Below are 21,375 nucleotides of genomic sequence, written 5' to 3' on the forward strand. Positions count from 1 at the left end.
ATGTGTTTGAGAATGCATGTTTGCTCTATTCTGGGCAGCAGTGCTCTATTTTTAGCTCTCCTTGCTCATCCAGTGAGCAAAGGCACTAAAGATAGATGGAAGCACGTCTAAATGGGGGGTGGGGGGTAGTTTAGGGGAGGTTGTCCTCTGGAGAACCCGTGCTGCCAAGCAGAGAGAAATGATAAAATGCCACCGTGTCCTTGGCTAAGCTTGTGTGGAAAGCAGGGATCCTTGTTGTGTGTTGTAACAGTGACCCAGAGGGAGGATGGGCTGCGAGGACGTGTCCAGCCCCTCAGTGTGTTTAATGGCTGCGCTAAAAATAGCCCCACAGAGCTGATTGATAGCTACAATCATAGCCGGGTACGATGACAAAGGCGCCCTCTGCTCTCGGCGTGTACTTGTCCTCTTTATACACGGCCTCTCCATGTGTTTTCTCTCCAGGTTCCACCGGCCATGAGAGCAGGGAGTTTCTTCTGTGAAGAAATGCTGAGCGTGGAAATTTTCTGAAGCTGCTAGAAGCTGCTCAGCAGTGACAGTTCAAAGAGCCTGGAGCCTTTTCGTCTTCAGCGCGTCTTTAGCATTCTTCCAGCACCCTCGACTATCATATCACCAGTGCGAGGGCGCGGCTGTGGGAGAGGAGATGGCGGTAATGCTTGCGGCAGTGTGTCCTGGAGACTACTGAACGTCGCCACATGGAAGCTGGCTGGTGGGAGAGACGGAGACTCTGACTCTCGGGATGAGAGTGGAGGGAAAAAAACAATCTTGTCATTCAGTCAGTGTTGTTTTTTTGTTTTTTTTTGTACTATTTCATGGACTCCTTTGACAAGGCGGTGTGAATCCGTGCAGAGGGAGGAAGTTGTGCATGTGACCAGCTTCACCTTTTCTTAACTGATGAATAATGTGTCACTGGGACTGTCAAGACTGTGCAGTCTGGGAGATGGTATTTGGGGTTGAATTTGATATTAACTGTACATACAGTATGTCAGTCTGAATGAGACCGTCAATGTCTTCACTGAAAAGAGAAATACCTTTGTAAGCACTACTTGTCTTCAAAATACAAGGTCTTTTTTTAAGAATGGCTTATCTCGTTTCTCAAACTGCTTTATTTTCCGATTAAGAATTAGTTTGAAGAAGTCTTTGAAAATAATTGATACATTTTAAATAATACATTTTTCAGTACGTAACTAACCCACATAAATAAATCAGAAATCTGCATTAAAAATCTCACAGAGCTAAGAAAACTAAAGACATGGAAAAAAGCTTAACACTAAACATGAAAGGTGGTCTAAAAATGAATGAATTTATAAATGTCGTCGAATAATAAATATCAGAATAACACAGCATTTCTAATGGAAACAAACATACAGCAACAACACATCCAGGTCAGGATAAATACTCAACAAAAGCAGAACCCGCAAAACTCAACATTTCAGGCCAACACTTTGAAATGAAGTCACCACAACTGAAGTACACAGCAGTGTGCACAAAGAGTGGTAAAATACACAACCTTTTTACAGTGCAAAGACCTTTGGCAGGATGTTGTTCAAGCTGGCTCCATCACGGGAAAAACAAAGCATGCAGACCTCTCTTCACACTCTGGATCTCCCCCTCTTGCTACACAAGCACAAAAAAAAATAAAACAAACATTAAGGAAAGAAACTTCATCTCTAACTGTACACAACATCGTCTGAGTCATAGCTTCTCTCCAGACTGTACGTGATGTACGGGCTGTCAAAGGAGCATTGTTCTGCTGACAGAGTGAAGGACACAAAATGAAACACAGACAAAAAATGAGCCTCGATGCTGTGGCCTCGCTGAAGGGTCACCTGTGTGTCCTCTCTACTCACCATCTGACTGAGGAGTCTGTCCTGCACTGACTTCATGTCTTTTCTTATCAAGCACATCTGAAACAGCGGGCAGAGCAGCAGGGGTTTAGGTGAGGCGACATAGAACACGACACATTCAGGACAAGAGGGGGACAAGTTGACACGTTACAATGAGATCAGCAAAATGTTGTTAAGGCCACTCAGCAAAAATGATTGGACAGACAGGTTAACAGGCAGAGGTGACATATTTAAAAATAAATAAATAAATAAAAAATCGATGACCTGTGAATGAATATCCATTCGGGGCCACGTGAGCTCTGGATTTACACAGTTAATTAGAAGACTAACACTAGGACAAAACAACGAAGCACATATTAGACATCAACTGTGAAGTTCAGGCCTGAGGATCAGACCTGGGACGTGAAGAGTCTCTCCTCATACTCCACGCTGTGACACACATTAGTCTGGAGGGCTTTCGTCAGGATCTCATTTCTGGAGGGAAGGACACAGGCAGTCATGCAGCTGAAGAAGAGGGAGACCGCACAAGATAAAGGTAATAAAAATATAAATATAACAATGTGCTGCTGGTTCAAGGGGAAGCACTCATAAACATTAACTGCGCTATTTCTGTGTGCAGTTGGTGTGGAAAATTGTTGCTGGTGTACTTAATGCAATTACAGTACCTAGTAGTCAAAGAGGTTTAAAGGTACGGTTTAATTTGAAGTTGTATTTGATTTTCTCACGTTTCACATGATATTTCTCAGCAATTAGAAAGTCTACCACTGATCCTCTTCATAACATGTTAGTGATTCAGAATCAAACTATTGATGCCTGGTGAAGCAGAAAGCCTACAATGAAGCTGGGGAAGCATAATAATAATAATAATAATAATAATAATAATAATAATACATTTTACAGTTCGGTGCCTTAATGTGACCACAGAATCAGTTAAAATAAGATGACAAAGAACTAAAGAGTACTGACAAGATATGGTGAAAGGCCTTTCCACGAAGACAACAGCCACTTGCTGTAATCATGTCAATAAAATCTGTGCGGTATGGTTAAGTGGCCAAAAAAGAAGCCACGGCTCACCTTTCTGACACTGTTACTTCTCTGAATCATGGAGGCAGTAAATTAAGACACTTGTAGACTATGGACAGACGGGACAATGAATGGGGTCAACTCAAAAACTACATATTTTGAGCAAAGTCAGAAAGAGGGACTATTTCCTAGCTAGCCACTTCCAAGCATGACAGACTCTACTCAGATCATATGTGTTCATTTACTCATGGAGAGGTGAAGCTCGTTGACTGGATGCTCTATGGAGAGGGACCCTTCTTGCATTACTCTTCCTGTGGTTTCTTCCTTCTTTCCCATTAAAGGGGGTTTTGTGGGGAGTTTTTTCTAATCTGAAATGAGGGTCGAAGGACAGAGGGTCTTGTCTCCGGTACAGAGTGTAAAGCCCATTGAGGCAAATTGTAATTTGTGATGGGCTAATACAAATTAAATTAACACAAATGATGAAGTGCTTTCATGGCCATTCATTCATTTTCAAAAGGCACAACAACCTTAACATATTTTTGTCATGTCTGGGTACAACAGGATGGTCCTTTGCAGTAAGGACAGGTCTCTGATTGACAATAGTTTACCTAATCTAACTATTGGTCAGATGAAACGGCTGCATTCCCATGGAAACTGCATGAGTGTGGTTTCCATGGGGACTGGCTGGGTGTCTGCAGGGTGGGCTGCCCCTCTTCAAACACTAACCACTTCTTTGCCTTATTTTCCAGAGGTGCCGGACCCGGCCCAGCACTGGACCTGGGTTTGCCACAGCAGTGCTGGTCAGTCTGCCATTGCGTTTGGCCGACCTTGCAGTCGCCATCTCATCAGGAATGATGAGTCTTTTTTCTCCACTGTGCACCCAAAACCAATTCCACCCTGATGCCACCAAAACCAAGTAGTCTTGGTTGTATCTATCGATTTTCCAAGCTCAGTGAGAGTGGAGGGGCAGCCTGGTGGCGGCCTGCCCTACGATCACCTGGCCTGTCCGCTGAGACACTCTGGCAGCAAAGACTGTCTCCAGAGGAGGAGTGACCCCGAGAGGAATGGCAGCAGGCCTGCCAGGACAGATTACAACACTCAAAGAGGCTGGTGTGTTTACTGGGGAAAATACAGCTCAGTCCGTTAAATCAGGACCATCGCTCACTGTTTGCTTTCCAAACCAACCACAAGAAAAACACAGACACAGACAGAACTACACATGGACCCTGCGTTGGACTGTATCCTTAATCTCGCTCCTGCTTGATTTCGGCCCAGAGCTGCCCACTATTACAATGTGTGTGTCCAGACTGCCCACAGCAAAGCCTAAAACACCGGCTCCCATCAGATCTGCTTGATTTGATTTTATGTAGATCATCTGGTTAAATGATTGTCCTATTTGGTCATTATGAGCCACCGTATCTTGCGCGTGTATCCATGGCAAAGCCAATGAACATGCTCAGATTCAGTCAGGCTTTTTGTCATACCAGGACAAATTCATGGAAAAACAAAAGACGCACACAGGACAGCAGTGCCTGGCTGGATAATAGTAGGGGAAAGCTTGCTAAATAAACATCACTGAACCCAGCTTCGTCATCTGAGGAAGCACCAGCCACAACCCAAAAAATAGCTTGTGCTGCTGCGTGCATCTCTAGCTTATGATGATAAGCCTGAGGAAAAATGTGTTTTCCAGTCAATCTTTTTAATCCATGTCCGACCAAATAAACAAGTGTGTTATTCAACCTTTTACAGAGAATATGGGCTTAAGCCTGTGGCAACAGCAGTGATCACAGTGTGGCAGAAAATGGTATCAAACTAACAATGTGGCTCTTTCAGCGCTCACACAAACACCAACACACACAGGCCTAAATTTCACCTCCTGCTGTCCTGCTCCTGGTAAGAGTGGAATGCCACGCTCTGCCTTTTCCAGTGCATCTGTGAGAGGACAGAGACCAAACACTGATCATATACTGGAAACTCTACACGACGAACACGTCACATTTAAGACAGTCTCATTTAACAGAACATTGTGAGATGTGGGACATTTTGTTTTTAATGATATTACTCTCCACACTGTGCCCCCAAATGTTACACAGTGAGAGAGTGTGTGTATGTTAATGTGTGTGTTAGTGAGAGAGAGTAAGAGATACAGAGAGACAGAGTGACGTACAGTCAGGTCCTTCTCCATGCTTTTCAGCACAGTGTCATCCTGCTCCAGTTTGTGGATCTCTTCTAGGAGGACCTTTTGAACCTGTTCAAGCCTCTGAGTCCTGCACAGAGAAGAGACAGTTAACCAGTGAAGTGGAGGGTTTTCAGAGTGCAGAAAGGCAGAAAACTGTAGAGTATTTATATACAAACAGAGTAGGCTTAGAAGACTGAATCCTGACTGTGGATTATGCAGTTGTTTTCTTCATGAGACAAACTAGTGGGCTACCAGACATTAAATTAAGATACATTTTGATGGTAAAAGACAAAATTACTGTACAAATGTGACGTTATCAATTAGCCAATATGACAGCAGATGGAAAAGCTTCTAACTACATACTAACTGACCTGTATTTGGTCACTTGCATGTTGAGAGAAGAGACATGTTGCTGGACAGTCTTCAGAGAGTGCTTGTTGTAAACCTCCATCATCATCTGACGGCTCTGAATACAGATACATTTAATAGAGAGTGTTACTAGTAAGGCCATCATTAAACAACATTTTAGAGGCTCAGGATATGAAAACAGTTGCTGAAGAGATGTTGGGAGAATATATTAAGTACAAAAAAATAGTCACTGCTTTTTTTAAAGACACATGGTCACCATTTCTAACACAAATCACAGTATTTTCATTGGAGTTCAGAGCATTTTGAAATTGCTTCAGAAAAAAAGGAAACTACACAATGTAGCATGTCAGTATCCTCCTGACTTGTAGGCTATTCAAAGGTGGTTTACTGTGTGTGTATGTGTCCGACCTGGAACTTCTTCTTAAGTTCAGCGCTGAATTGCTGGCACATGTCATTCGGGTTGACTGCAATTTTTGACAACTCCAAATCCTCATCCACGTCCATTTCTCCATCCTGCACTTCAGCCTCCCAGTGACTGGAGCGCACCATGTGGGAAGAAGACATCACGTGGCTCACCTCACTCTCAGCAGACACCTCAGCAACTGAGGGTAACAGACAAATCCACTGAACCGTTAGGGAGGATAACCTCAGAGTGAAATTCTGCTTGAATATCAAAAAAATTATTTCAATGATACAGGTTGAAGATGGAAGACTCTTCCAAAATGAGAAGCGAAGGCACTGAAAAAGTAAACATCTTCACTGCATGGTTACCTTAACAAGGCCTATTGTTGAAAAAACAAACAGAAGAATGGTTTCAGCTATGCTTGAAGAAACATTGTGATAGCGCAGACTGATCGTGTTGTTAAAAACTAATGTGGTGACATTCACACTGCTACTTGATGCATTTGTTTTCAGGTTCGTGTGCACATTTCTCTGTGCCAGAGCGGAACTGATTCATCAAGACGTGTTATTTCACCAGGATATTTGGAAATGTTACTCCAGGCTGAATTACTCATTTCTAAGCAATATGTCTTACAGGACTTGAACAACTTCCTTGGTTTCATCCGAGGAGAACGCTGCCTTCTCATCTTTTTCTTCCTCTCTTCTTTCTCATCATCCTCAAAATTACTGGATGAGGAGACGCATCGCTTGCGACTGGGTCCTGCAAAAAGAACCGGCAGTTTCTTAACACAGGAGTTTCATCTAGAACAGATCAGTGGTTTAACCATGGGAGGGAATTTGTACTGTAGAGGGAAACGTAGCTGTGGGATCAGACTGTAACAACTGGTACATCCAGTTGAACACAAAAGGTCTTTTACCTGAGACATGAAACTGTGCAGGCTCTAGGTCTCGATCTGAAGGGGGTGATTTCTGTCAGGATAGACAGTAATGCATTAGTCATTTGTTTGACGGCTACAGCTATTTAGAAATTACAATATCCCAGCAACTCTTTAGGGGTCTTCCAGCGCTCCCATTGGTCCATGTATCCAATTATTATCAATCATAAAGCATAACATGTAGTAAAGCCCTACCTCTATTCTGAGAGGCAGGACAGCAGTGGAGCTGTCCTTAACTCTACCGCTGAGCACTGCTGACTCAGTGGATGACAGGCTCAGTGATACTGAAGACACTTTACTAAAACCACAATGGTGGCCACTGTCGGCGGTGTCTTCAGTGAAAGGTGACTGAGGAGGAGAGGGCATGGATGGCTTGCCCAGCTCAAGGAGTGTGGATGTTAACAGGGGCAGAGTGGCCAGAGACAAAGGAGACCGAGGTGGTGAGGGCTGCGGGAAAGAACTCATCTGGAAACAAATAAAAGAATGGAGAGGAACCGATGAGAAAATGATGAAGAAGAAGTGTGCCAAGTCATTTGGTGGTTATCTAATTACCATGTCTGTCACGGATTAGTGACAGGAAAATGATAAAGACATTTTCTATGATGCATTAAGAGGCATGATGAAGTGTTGAAGCGCTATTATCTGCTCTAACTGGAGCTATATAGGTCATTTCAATCATGTTATTTAATCACTCAGATCATCATGTGCAATTCCAACTTTATCTACATAATTACATGATGTATTTATGAGGGAAAGTTGAATTCAGACTTATGTGGTTACACTCATTTACTCCTCAGAATGTCTTGGTTTAACCTCAGTCCTCTAATGTTAACAACTCTAAACAATTGAGGGCTGAGCAGTTTGAGGTTCAGTTTCACCAGTATGCTTACAGAGAAAAACTCAAAACTCAAAAATGGCTGTTGACAGAGAGAAGTGTTTCTTCTTTACTTTCTCTGCCCACATTTTCTCAGCTGCTCTGGGAATTTCACCCAGCAATGTTTACGTCACAAACCTACTTCCGTGCACTCTAGGTTACTGTTTGTGAAGGCCTACAGTCACCTAATAATTCACACCTCCATTCATGTTACTCCAGTGAGTCTCACATGACTGCTAAGTGACGTCAATGACTTCCACATAGTGTAAGGTGTGTGAATCACTGAAAGATGTTAAATACCAGGGAACGTCCCACCAGTTGTTAGAAACCAAGACTACACTGAGATGAGCTGTTGAACATATTTAAGATAATGCAAGTCCATAACATTCTTGGCTACACCACTCAGATACATCATGGGGGTGAAAGGCAGCACGCGCTATTATGCTCCATTAAAAACCTCTGAATGTGATTCTAACCCTTAACACAGAATCCACATATGACCTACATAAGGTGTCAGAGAGGTGCTGTTTTACCTCTGCTGCACTAGGTCTAGCAGGAGTTTGACCTATGGGGGTCAGTGAAGGGAGAGTGGGGACAGACTGGATGGAATGAGTCTTGGATGAGCTGCGCTTCTTTTCTGTACAGTAGAAGAGCTCGGCATTTTCTTTACTGTTGACTGTAGAGTGAGGTTTGGGTAGCAGCAGGACTGCTGGGGAGGTGTCCTGGCAGTGAGGGTCAGGGGAGGCAGGGAGTGGGGATCCCCGTGGGCTGAGGAGAGGGGAGCTGGTGAAATCCAAGGTTGGGGCTGACCTCTCGACAGCTGTGAGGGTCCAAAATAAGCACAGATGTTCAAACAGCTGGCCTCAGAAGTTGGACAGAGGGCACAAGGTCAATATATACATGCCTTTCTACATATCAGTTTACAGTTAAGAGGTTGGAGAGCAGTCGGGTCATTTATGTAACACTTTTAAAACTTTCTTCACAAAAGGCGGTTAGAGTGGAAATAGCAAACGTAGATTAATAAACACGCTTTACAGTTTAATACTAGTTAATATAAACTATCTCTATCTGAAACTGAGCAGACCAAGTAAAGAAAAGCACAATTTGGGTTGTAGTGAAGAATATTCTATTCTGTGTTCTGTTTGAGGGTGTACAAATTTTCAGATAATCCAAATAAAAACAATAATTGCAGGATCTTTGGGCCAAAAAGTGCAAAAAGCTATTTTTTTTTACATCAGGGCCAGAAATGAAGTCAGACCCTCCATCTGAATAGTCTGCAAAGGCGGATAATTTCATTCACTCTTGAGCTAGTTAAATAAACATGCAGTGCCACCACGCAAAGTGAAATCCTAACATTACCTTGGACATGGAAGGGCTTAAATGGAATCCAAGCAAAACGCAAGATCCAAAGTGCCAAAAGGGCTATGAAGTAATAAATGTGGCCACTGTGATGGAAGTTACAAACCATTTGATCCACCATGGCACATGTAATAGACATTAGCTGATGTCAAAGGAGTCACGTGACTTTTATCTAACTCTACAGTCTTACATCTCATCCTCTCGACGGAAGGAGGGCACGGACAAAAAGAGGTCTGGCGGGCAGTCCAGCAATCCTTCAATGCATTCATCTGTTCTCGGACAGGGGAGACATTTCCCTTTTTTATCTTCAAAGTTTCTGGAACAACATTCTTAGGCCGCTGCTGCTGAAAATCAAGGGTCTCTGTTATATATGATGATCAAAAATGTTACGTTGTTAAATAATATACAGTATGATGCATAGATTTTTGCTGTAATGGCTTTAGCGATGTTGTAGCCATTCTTTAGGACTACAGAAAGTACATCAATTGACAAATATGATGAAACATTTTAGATAACTTTTTACACATTTCTCTTTGCAGCATTTGACAAGAATTTACCAAATGGGATCATTAACAGTCAATCATGACAACAAACATAGTATCATAAGATGTGCTCAATTCACATAGCCTTATACTTTTCAAAGGGTGAGCTGGAGTGACCTAATAGAGGGCTGGGCTCCCACCTTGAGACCAGATTGATTTTTCAGATCTGACTGGTTATTCCTGTCCAGTGTCCTGTTGGTATCTGTTGATTGCTCAGAGAAGGTGTTTTTTCTTCTCTTTACATCTGGAACCCCTGAGCAAGTCTTCTCATTTTTCCCCTGCTGGCCAAAAAAATGTTTCTGTTGGCAGGAAAACCAAAATTCACACTGCAAACAACACAATTAGGAACTAACCAGAAGTTTTCATATTCTACCGAGCTCAATAACGTGGACTAAGATGATGTGTGGACTGTCAACAAACTTAACAGATGAGAAAAGCTGCCCGTGGCTAAACTAGACAATTTCAGTGTTTCACATATATTCATTTGATTGCATATTTCACGTAGAGCTCTGCAAGCATTTATTTGCTCAGTCCCTCAGTCTCTGTCACAGACACACTGACAAGGGACAAGTCTGAAAAGTGCCTTCTCTCCATGCACGCTCTGAATCAATACATGATCATGCACGAAAGAAAGCATTGCTGTTGTGTAGATGACTGGTGCATGCTTTCAAATTAACTCTGATAACTTAGTCTGTGTTCTCAATACAACACTGTCAATCTCGGAGACCCAGCTCTTCAAATAATCTTGGTAATAAGGAGAACTGTGGTCAAGTGAGCCGTCAGAAGCCGCGCTCCCATCAGTTACCATTGCTCACGTGGAGCCCAACAACACACATGCGAACAGAGCCTCAGATCAGTCAGACTACAGCAAGCTGCTAAATAAGTTGATCACAGTATGAGCATGTGGTGATATGGATATGTCCACTTAATCAGGATAACATGGTATATAAACTCAGTGACCTCTACCTTGGAAGTGTGTGACTGTTCTGACAAACACTTTGACTGGCTGCCATGACGGTTGCTCTGCAGCTTCGTATCGCTTTTGGTTGGGTTTTTCCTGGCAGTCTGTTTCTTTGTCGCTTGAGAAGCCGCATGACTTTTCTCTGCATTTTCCTGATGACCAGTGGAGGAGTACTATTATTAGTGGACAAAGACAGTATGATTTTAGTCTATTTGCAACAGCACTATAAATAATTGCAATCTCTCTATAACTTTACTGAAATTCTATAGAAGACATGGTCGATTACACGTGCCTCTAATGGCATCAAGTGAATCCCATTAGTGTTTTTCCTCATGTACTCAGGATGTAAAATCTGCCCAATCAGAATTTTGACTCATCATACATGATTAAATAACTCTGCTCAACACCAAGCTTTTTAAGGTATTTGGCTTTTGAACAAGTAATATATAAAATTCACTTGTTTAGGTGTTCTATTTGTAGAGTACTCCCTGTACTGCATCCTCTCCCTGCATGAAAGATGTTAGAATTATTTTTGCTGTAATACCAAAATGGTAAATGTACAGGCAGATCCAAAAAAGTAACTCTGATCAATATTGGAAATAAATTCTGATCAGCACAAACATAGTCGCAAAGGCATGTGCATGTATAATAAGAACAACAACAATGTTATCTGTTCAGCAGTGTTTCAAACATGGATTAACAATTCATGTACTTTAAAAAGAGAACGTGACATAAGATATTGCCTTGGAAACAGGAGGCTCCTCTGATTCTGACTGGCTGTCATCGGTGTCTAGCTCTTTGTAGCTCTTGGTAGAGATAGCTGCAGCTCTTGGGGGTCTCCTCCTGCCTTCTGCATGTGGTCTGCTGGGTGCTGCGGCTGGCTTCACCGTCTTCTTTGGCTGCTCCACTCTCTCCTTTGCGTTGAGCTTCTTCTGATTAAACAACAATGACACATAGTGGCTGATTGGGATAGTGCATCACTGGATTCAAGCACATTATTCATACTAACAACAATGCTGCCTTACCTCACTGGGTTTGGTGTTGCCCTTTCCTGGTTTTTGTGAGGGTGCAGGTAAAGCTGGGGATTCAGCTGCAAGGAAAGCAAGCCCATTATGTCTATGGAAATACTAATGTCTTTAAATAATTGTATCAACATCCAGTCTTAATGCGATACATTTCAGACTGAATGTGCATGTATGTGTGGCTTTAATGGCCTACACGAAGTATGAGGTGAGACAGCTTTCGGCTTGATGGGCGCCTGCCTGGAGTACTTGGTAACTTTGGGTTTGGGTTTCCTGCTTGACTCCCTCAGCCAGCTGACCTCGGTCATGGCATAGTCTGTATCTGTGTCACTGAACAGATGCTTCTTCACATGCCGCTTCTCCTGCTACACACACAGAGAGAGAGAGAGAGAGAGAGAGAGAGAGAGAGAGAGAGAGAGAGAGAGAGAGAGAGAGAGAGAGATGCTTTATTGGCTAGCTCATGGTACACTTAAGGTTTTCAGTGTCATTGACGTAATCATAACCGTAACTTTTTAATCTTGAAACATTTCCTGATTTTGGAAGATTTGTATGCTTTCCTCCCTTTTTCCTGACATTAACAGTACTACATGAGCACATATGCAGCAAGCACACGTACACACACACACACACACACAAACACACACAATAAAACACAACAGTACAAAAGTATACTTTTGCCACAGGTTGTCCATTTTTGGTTGTGCTGAGGAGTGCTGAGGAGTCATGAATGCCACTGCAAAACAATATGGGGAATATGAGATTAGATTTTTAATACCAATTTTGTTACAGAAGTAGCATTGTTTGATAAATAAGCCCACAGTCCATTCTCTACTGTCAGACCTACTGTACCTGCTCGATACAGCAGAGGTCGTAGTGAAGGTTTTGTCCTTTCCCTAAAGAGCAATAAAACAGATGTTAAGCACTGACTGGCATACCAAGTACTCAGGTACACATTACCTGAAGGTATACATTAGTAATATTTACCTTGATACTCAATGGTGTGTCAACGTGGAATCCAAAAACATCTTTTCTGTCCAAGAGAAAAAAGGGATTAAATAAATCCTAAAATGTACTGAAAGCCACTGAGGCATGCAAACAACTTTACTGAATTATATTACTGCTGCCTTGTAGAGCTTGTTGCAGTTTTGCTGTGGGAATTCATGAGGCTTACAGCTCCAGATACTCCTCTCTATAGGAAATAAAGATCATCTTTAGTAAATCAAGTAGTGGAAAAGTAACTTAATGTTAGGCATCTTCATGATCGACACAATGATCACTTACTTTAGTTGATAACCAGCTCATATTGAAGATTGGCCTATTATAAAAACAAAGCCAATAAGTGGCACAGTTACACTAGCGGCAGCAAATGTTTATTTACTGCAGTACAACATCATTATATAGCCCTACAATAATCAATGTGTATACCTATTGGCAAAAGGAGTCCAGTTCTGAGAGACATTTTCAGCAGTATCTTTTGCTGTGGACTCATAGCGCTTAGAGATGAGCTTGACCATGCTGCCTGCAACCTCTGCATCTCTCTGAGCAGAGACAGTAGAAGGTGTAAGAATCACAATACACAACTTTAATAACCTCAGAATAGACATTAAGCTGCTTAAAGCTTGCAGACTTCATACCTTCTGTTTTCTTGAAAGGGCTCTATGAGCTTCAGCCTTTATGTTGGGTGGTATTCGCTCCTGCAGGGCTTTGGTTGTGGAGGCCTTGGCTGGAGCTTTGATTAGAGCAGCACCTGCGTCCAGTGACATCTGGCCATTGTTCTTTCCTTTCGCCAGGTCATTTCTCTGGGCCTGCTGCACTTCGGGAATGCACACTGTGGACACACAATGGTCCACAGAGCATCTGCCGTTAGAGTCCCCTCGACTACCAGACTTTTTCCTCTGGGGTGCAGCTGGCTCCTGAGGTGCAGGATCTTGGTTCCTCTCAGTAAGGACCTGCTGTAGACGGTGGGTGAGTTCGGTATGCATTTGCTTTTGGCTGATTGGGCCAAGAACTGGAACTGACAATCTCTGCGCTGAGGACTGCTGTGACAAACTCAAACGAGGCTCTGAAGGGAAATCGTTTAAAAACAAATGTTAGATGATGATGTTAGATAGTTAGGTTTTGTGTCTGTTACTAGCTTCTAATATGGAAAAACATTTAGTGAAGATATTTGATTACTTCCTTGCTTACCAGGTCTTGGCAGAGAGCTGACTTTCTGTGTGGGCATCATTAGCATTTCCGAAACAGACATTTTGCTCCAGTTAGAAGATCTGCAATTTGAACAAATAAACATGACTAGATACTGTATACACTCTATATACACAAAGCGCATTAACACAAATCCAGACAACATTACCAATCAGAGCACTGGCTGCTCTGATGGCCATAGATTTGCAAAGTGCAAAGGTTTTACACAGTGCTTACATGTTTCTCCCAGTTTTGGGTTGGGTGTCAGGCACAAAACTACTCTCTGCAAGTAAAAGGATCAGTGGTGGGTTCAACAATCTTATCTTATCTCAATCTTAAGAATAGCAATATCACTTTATTTCTGGGCTACGCCAAAGTCACTTCAGCAACATAATACCTAGAGACTGTTCCTCTCCCTGTCCATCTTGAACCTTATCTACTGCTTCTGCCACTGGTATGTTCTGCAGGACAAGCAGAGACAACAAATGCAACAGAATGATATATTTTGTGTACATACAACTTTCCTTCCACTGGAATAACATGTAAAATACTGTACATGCAGGATTGTCAGGCCAGATTATACCAGATTTGCCTGGCAGCTGGAACAGAAATCATTTATGTAGGGGTGGTTGGGACCAATGGCTCCAAACACTATCTGGGCCTGGAGCTATCAATCTTAATAATGATCACTAAAATATTACTGTGCTCATAGTTCAGTCATATTATACCCTCACACGCTGAAAACAGTTCAGAAAGATTGTGCCAAAGTAGACAACAGATACAAGCTTAACTTCATTTATAAACAAAATAATTTGGTGATTATACCCTTTTGTGTTTGCCAGCCTTAGTCTTATTGGCCTGTTTGGAAGCCCTGCTCTGTAGAGACGTATCACTCTGAGACACACACCATGAAATTAAGGTAACATTTCAAAGGCAAAAATAATATCACATTTTGCATGTAGTATATCCAGTATGTGCCATACCTGCTCTATCATGCCACCTGCTACTGCGTTGTTAGGTGTTGTGCCATGACTGCAGGTCTTACGTGAAAAAACCATCTCCAAAGATGGCTTCCCTTTACCCTTGGCTGTAGAGTCTAAAAGGCAGAAAAGATCAATGTCATAGCTGAGAGTTGAATCTACATGTTGTGCTTTAATTTTTCTACACAGACAATAAGAAAGTAAGCAAGAATAAAAACACTGAGAAGGAACTTATCATCATGTGGGACAAACTACCTAGAACGGTTTTGGGCTACAATGTTGTAGATGTGTATATGGATATGACAAGAATCTTGATACATGTGAAGTAGATGCACTGTTAAGAATAAATTTGTCATTTGGAGACTAAGTGCTTCTCTTGACTTTATGTGGCGACACAAGCCATTAGACGAAGACTGAAATTTTAAAAAAATGTGCTTTGAAGACATCCTTAGTTTGGTTCAGTCCGAATCTAACCAGTTTATTTCTTTAACTAGATGTAACCTCGTAGGATCTATGCTCACTGTTTCCTTCCAAACTAGAGGACACAGTAATGCAATCTTAAACAACTCAATGTCACAAATCTGATCAAACAAATGCCCACAGTACACTGTTCATCTTTTCATGGCATCAAATAAGAAACATACAATACAATCCAAACAGTTTAGTGAAGCAGATTAAATGCAAAATAAATGTTTACATATTTTTTTAGGCTTTCAGGGACTAAGGATATAATTAAGACAACACAATAACACTGGAACTAGATGACAGCAATTACTGAACATTTGAAGTGTCACCTACTAGATGGTGTAACAGCAGAGAGAGAAGTGGAACCATTCACACTTCTTCCTGCACTGCTGATGAAGGTGCTAGACTCTGAAATCCTCATCTTGGCTGGGGTCACCTGAATGGAAAATCACAATGACTGTGTCTGACGTAATATCACAGCATCACCTCCAGAATGATTTCTTGGTAGGGCAAATACTACTACTAGTTGGTTCCCTTGCTCTTCTCTGCCCCCTACTGGCATTAAGTGGAAGTTCTTTAAGGCATTTCAGCTCATGAACTGCAACCAACAATTGCACCTTGAGTGATATATAATATTTTTTTCAATGCAGCCATAACACAGGACAGTTGTTACAAATTAGATATATGAACTGATAATGCTATTTTTTGTTAACAATCTCGACTAAAGTGCATTAAAATCGTAACAGTTTTTACACTTTAAAGTCCTCTGGGCCATCCTTTATCTTCTGTCTCTCAAACTACCCGATGGTGAGTCGTTTAAATGATATTGGTGTAATGTATCTTATTGTAACATGAAATCATGTTATGCAAAGTAGTGTAGTAACTAGACAACGCCACTGGTCTCTCTAAACAGCTATTTAACGTACTTATGGTAATCAAAAATATATTGACTGCAAACTGAATGAGCATTAATTACCGTAACCACAAAAATTAAAAAAGATCTAGAAAGCCTGGTTATGTATGTTTATGAGCTCACAACTGTCAAAAGACTGTTGTCATTGATACACATGCATTGTATTGAAGTACACTTAACTACTTCATATTTGACTTAACATACAATGCAAAACTCTTTCACCTGGACAGGTGCAGATGGGGCAGGTAAAAGGTAGGGAGCAGTGCTTTTCTCACTTTCACCTCGGGACATCTGACTCTCTGGAACGACCTGCATGGAGAGTGACGTGCAGCACAAAGGCCTCACAGCTGTCATGCTGATGGGAACTGAGAGCTTTTTCAGTGCACCACTGATACAATAATATGATATTAATGTATATCTTTTAGAAATACCTTGCATATTGACAATTTGATTCAAACCAATCTCTAAAAGGAACCTATTCCACCCATAAATAGGCAACTGCTTCTGGGTTTAAAACATTTTGGCATTTGTAAAGATGTCATGTTCGTTAACAGACCATCATTTACCTGGGAGCTGTTTTCTTCCATTACAATTTTAACTGTAGTCTTCACTACAGATGTGCCTGTCTTTCCCACAAAGCCCTGACAGGAAAAAAAAACATTTGTTAATGCAAATTGACAAATAAATATTCTTATCAATATTGTGGCCAGAAAGGATGAAGTGAATAAGCCATGGCCTACCTTGTTTTTGCTGTGTCCATAGACACGATGAGCAGCCTGCAGAATGTCCAGGGAGGAGCTGAAGTGCATGGTAAGACTCGATCCTTCCACAGGACCAACGACCACCATTTCTGACAGCTTTAACTGCAAAATGTGCCTCTTGCCCTCCTCTGGAGAGAAGAACACTCTGTATTATTGTTACACTGACACACACATACACCGACATGAGCAAATGTTTGGCCGATCACATGCCAAAAGGGGACATTATCGTCATGAAAATTGGTGCTCTTTATTTATCTCTTGTGCTTCTTTCTTGACTAAAGCTTATGGCCTTTGAAAACACATAAATCCATCTAGTTCACTCATACATCAAAATGTTTGTGGTTTGAAGCACTATTTTTCTCCATGTATAGATAGATGCATGGAACACAATAATACACTACATCTAATTGTGTTTGGAGCTGCAGGGCTGAGCAAGTAAATATAAATACAGTGGTCTTTGTGCTTTGATTACCTGTGACAGTGTAGCTTTTGACTTCATTCTCGTTGATACATATCGTTTCCCACTCGCCCTCCTTCATGAAGGGGGAAACACACGTTAGGCTCTACGAAATATACTATACATCTACTGTTGATTACATAAATGCTGTACTTTTTGATTTTCACTTCCAGTCATGATCTTGTGGTACCTGTGCTTCGTCATCAGCTAAAGAGAAGTAAATGGAAATGCTGTGACTGCCAAGGTTGAAGTCAATCCAAAATTCTTCCAGCTTTTCATCAGCGGGCATCAGCAGCTGACAACATAATTACAATCCTTTCAACATATCTATTTATACACTTAGGGGTACACCATGAATTAGAACATTCCACATTGTAAGCAAACTATCTAAACTCTTCTGTTCCACCAAGCGCAGGTCTACAACGGTTATGTTCGGTCATGTCCATGGCTTCATACCCCACTAAGAGTGTTTCAGAAGTGGAGCATTTTGCCCAATTTTGTTGACAAGACAAAAGATTCTTGATAAGTTCTGTATCACTGCCTTGAATGTGCAGTCTGTGCTTGTTTCTTTGTACCATTGGACAATAACCTACGTTAACATTTCAAATTGTTTGGTTTTATTCTCCCATTTCTTGAACCATAAAAAATTGCTGATACTGACCTCATACTTGTCCAGATAAACCTCCAAACAAGGGTAGGAATACACTCTATAGTACAGAGAGGACATTGTTATTCAGTTATGTTCATCTGTCATCAGTTTCCCCTATCTTTGACTGATCTGATCCATAAATGCTGTACATGCTTAGAGAATGTAATGAGAAGATGTTAAAAAATAGCTGGCACAGAATTACACTGTGGTTCTATAGGTGAGTGATATCACTGGGTAAAGAGGAAGAACAGCCACTCTTTTTCATTCTCTCATTGTGCTTGAGTCTTGAGTTATGTGTGACATAACGTTAAATTGAAATATTAGTCTTTTGCAACTCTAATGACCCCTTAAGTTGCCAACCATCGTGTACCTTCTCCTGTCGCCCTGCATCCCATTCACCAAGTTCAGAAACTTGCGACAATCCTGAAATTGTACACATTCAGAATTCAATTCTATGCAGCTGAGCTCCTGTTGTCAGATTATTACAATATGTTATAACTTCAGTGCGACACAATGTAAATGCAAATGAGAGGCAAAACCTTTACCGTCTCAAACTCAGAATCACAGATCTTGATAAAGGCACTGGCCACATGTTCCATGCTGAACCACTGATATGCCAACTTCTTCCTCCAGTCAGGAGTGGCCATTCTGCACAATGCCTCCATCAGGGCTGTCTGCAAGTCATAATCTGACACAAATAGACTATGTTGTACATTATTTGTGAATATGTATGGCTCTAGGAAAAGAGAGATAGAACTACTCATAAAAAAACTTACCACCACCCTCCAATATGTGCCCAGCCAGTTTGATCCTGGAGAAATATGATGAACAAGCAAAAGTTCAAGAGTGTGTGCATACTGTAAAAAAAACTGTTATACTCATTCTTACTATAAAGAAACATGACATGACATACATGATATCTGAGGCCTCTTGTGATGTTAGGATCTTCTTCTTTTTCTTAAGATCCACTGGGATTTTGTCCAAAATTACGTTAAATTTACGAATAGCCTGTTAAAACATTATTAGCAAGTTACTTTATGAGCAAACACCAGACTCAAGGTTTTAACTGCTATTTCAAAGAAGTAGTAAAGCTATTTCAAACCTCTTTTTGGATCAGGATGTAGATTCTAGGGTCTACTGCCATCTGACCAACAGGATACAGGAAGGACTCTGTGATTTTGTATGTTCCTGCAAAAAACATGTTTATGGCAACATACTCTTCATCATGAAACCGGCAAAATTCAAGCTTTTACATGGTTATAAGAAGCCGGTCGTGTATGATGAATGATCATTATCTTCCACCTGAATCTGTATCTACAATCTCTCAGCCCATAAGGAACAGAATCACATCAAAAAAGCAATATTAAGAGCACTTCATGTGATAGTGCCTTCAAGCAAGTAGTACACTAGTGTGAGGAAATTTAACACTCTGCTATCAGTGGAAGAAACAAAGAGATTCAATTAATACTGTGACTTTAAGATTACACTTTGTTAGACAAATAAGGAGTTCTGTAAACATTTAGTGATTCAAGATGGAATAAAAGTATGAGTTTTAATTTCCATTTTGGTCCTAAAAAGGCCTAATTGAAGATGAACCACACATACTGAGGATGGAATACAAACAAAGAAATGTGCAAGTGTACCCTCTTTGCATGAGTCATGAACCACCTGTAACAGAGAGGATGAAAAATTTTTACATTATGGAGACTAACATGAGTTGTCTATGTTACAGTAGTTGTATTATACAAAGCGTATTTTACTATTAGACATTAGCTCACCATTAAGGCATCAAAGAATTCTTCAGAAAGACTGAACAAGGTCTCATCCCACTGTGGGCCACACTGGATCCACAGGTGCCTGCATTTCTCAAACCACTCCACCATGTGCACAAAACCACATTCAATTAACAACTTAGTACATTTAGTGATGCAGCTCACACAGTGTGTAGTTGTGTGTATTAGATTATACTTATCTTTTTGAGCAGGCCTTGAGCTATTAACCCTGACAGTCCTTGACAATCGCCAGGTAGTTTCAGGTTCTTCCCACACTTGCAGAGGATGCCAAGGGCCAGACTGGCTGATTTGACATTGTTTTTATCTAAACTCTACATAAAATGCAGACATGGTTTCATTAAACCCAAAAGCAACAGAGCATCATGACATGTCAGTGGTTGTACTGTGCTACATCTTACCCTGCTGACAAGTTTATCCAACTTGGTGAGAAACTGTTGGGAACATTTTATGGAGGTCCCTTCATGTACATCCCATTGCAAGAATACATCTAGCGCTTGGACATCCCCACTTTTTAATGCCTCATCAATAATTTTCTCCAGCTGCACATGAAAAGGGTTATTCCAGGTTTATTTTTCACCATTAACTAACATCAACAACCAACATTTAATAAGGGTTATTTTAAGTGACAGTAATGTTTATTCCCACCTTTGTCTCCTGACCCGGTGCCATTCTTCCTTCCAGCAGCTTTACTGCCTCTTGGGCTCTGCTGTCTTCAAAATGACTGCAAAGGTTATTGCAAATATCAACCTGCCAATCTTAACTAATGCCAATTAACTTAATGTATATTAAGTGAAGGTCAACATGGCGTTATTTGTTAGCCAGTCGATCAAACTCAGAGTGCAGCTGACGTTCAGGTTGTGGGAGAGTTTGTGAGTGTGAAGGTTTTGTGAGTTAACGAGCTGACCCTGAACAACCTGACACTAACTGTTGCATTTGTCAACACTAGCAACGTAAACCTGTCAGTACTATTAATATTATGAACCTACCTTGGATAACAGCTACCTAACTATAAGGTAACTTTAAATTATTTCTAGGTTGGCTTACAGACGTTCCACATCTAGCAACATTTACGGCCTCACCGCTTCTCAACATTAGTTTAGGGGTAATGTTAGCTTAAAGTTACCTGCTGCTAACGCTAGTTAGCTAGCTAACGTTAACCTCCCTCTCTTAACTGACGCTAACTTCCTAAGTTAACGTTAAACTAGCACTGATTAGCTACTAAAATCGTTGAGGATACGCTGTCGAATTGTATTATTGTTGTAACGCAAACGTTAAGGTTACTTACTGTGGTGTTGAATATCAAAATAAGGACCTGACACCTGTAACTTCACAACTTTGACAGGTTTACAAGCGGTTCAGCGCAAACCGCGCGAAGCCACGGCGCAAGCGCGTGATCGGTCGCTCATGTCCGCCGGTGTCCTCTCTGCCCCTTTACTTTCCAATACTCTCTGGGCCATCTCAAAGAAGCTTTCATTCATCATCAGGCCTTCTAGCCGTATTTTATCCTAAGTAGACATCTACTCCTAAAATGGATAGCACATTAATTCCCATGAGCTTTAGCATTTCTTCTGACCTCTTCCTGTTACAGTAGTTACGTCTTGTGATTACATTGGTTTATTCCCACTTAGCTTGAAACATAGACCAAAACTATGTTGAAGATTTT

The 21,375-nt window shown here is 41.2% G+C and overlaps 2 protein-coding genes across 4 annotated transcripts in view; one reads left to right on the forward strand and one right to left on the reverse strand.

The window, feature by feature from the left end:
- phactr3a (phosphatase and actin regulator 3a) overlaps positions 1-1,650 on the forward strand; it is a 31,240-nt gene extending 29,590 nt beyond the window's left edge. For all 3 annotated transcript variants that reach the window (XM_076741867.1, XM_076741868.1, XM_076741866.1), the window contains exon 12: positions 442-1,650. In XM_076741867.1, coding sequence (XP_076597982.1) covers positions 442-457 — 16 coding nt within the window. In that variant the 3' untranslated portion in view covers positions 458-1,650. The remainder of the gene's footprint in view (positions 1-441) is intronic.
- On the reverse strand, positions 1,448-20,381 carry sycp2 (synaptonemal complex protein 2). The gene is made up of 46 exons (XM_076741864.1): positions 20,358-20,381; positions 20,111-20,251; positions 19,892-20,023; positions 19,698-19,802; positions 19,563-19,587; positions 19,022-19,107; positions 18,833-18,927; positions 18,696-18,730; positions 18,465-18,607; positions 18,290-18,342; positions 17,932-17,977; positions 17,461-17,565; positions 17,286-17,346; positions 16,793-16,941; positions 16,619-16,693; positions 16,275-16,361; positions 15,473-15,575; positions 14,678-14,790; positions 14,520-14,588; positions 14,092-14,155; positions 13,932-13,977; positions 13,698-13,777; positions 13,145-13,572; positions 12,936-13,048; positions 12,792-12,825; positions 12,629-12,699; positions 12,495-12,540; positions 12,360-12,403; positions 12,183-12,243; positions 11,707-11,872; positions 11,514-11,578; positions 11,232-11,420; positions 10,494-10,661; positions 9,668-9,826; positions 9,176-9,329; positions 8,160-8,446; positions 6,948-7,217; positions 6,735-6,786; positions 6,452-6,577; positions 5,824-6,017; positions 5,418-5,512; positions 5,035-5,134; positions 4,741-4,799; positions 2,240-2,318; positions 1,848-1,904; positions 1,448-1,614 (listed from the first exon to the last, which is right to left on the reverse strand). Exons 1-46 carry the CDS (start codon positions 20,379-20,381, stop codon positions 1,558-1,560), a joined length of 4,911 nt encoding a protein of 1,636 aa, XP_076597979.1. The 3' UTR covers positions 1,448-1,557.
- Between the last annotated feature and the right edge of the window lie 994 nt (positions 20,382-21,375).

Source organism: Chaetodon auriga, chromosome 10 (assembly GCF_051107435.1).
Source record: "Chaetodon auriga isolate fChaAug3 chromosome 10, fChaAug3.hap1, whole genome shotgun sequence".
Taxonomy (NCBI): Eukaryota; Metazoa; Chordata; class Actinopteri; order Chaetodontiformes; family Chaetodontidae; genus Chaetodon; species Chaetodon auriga.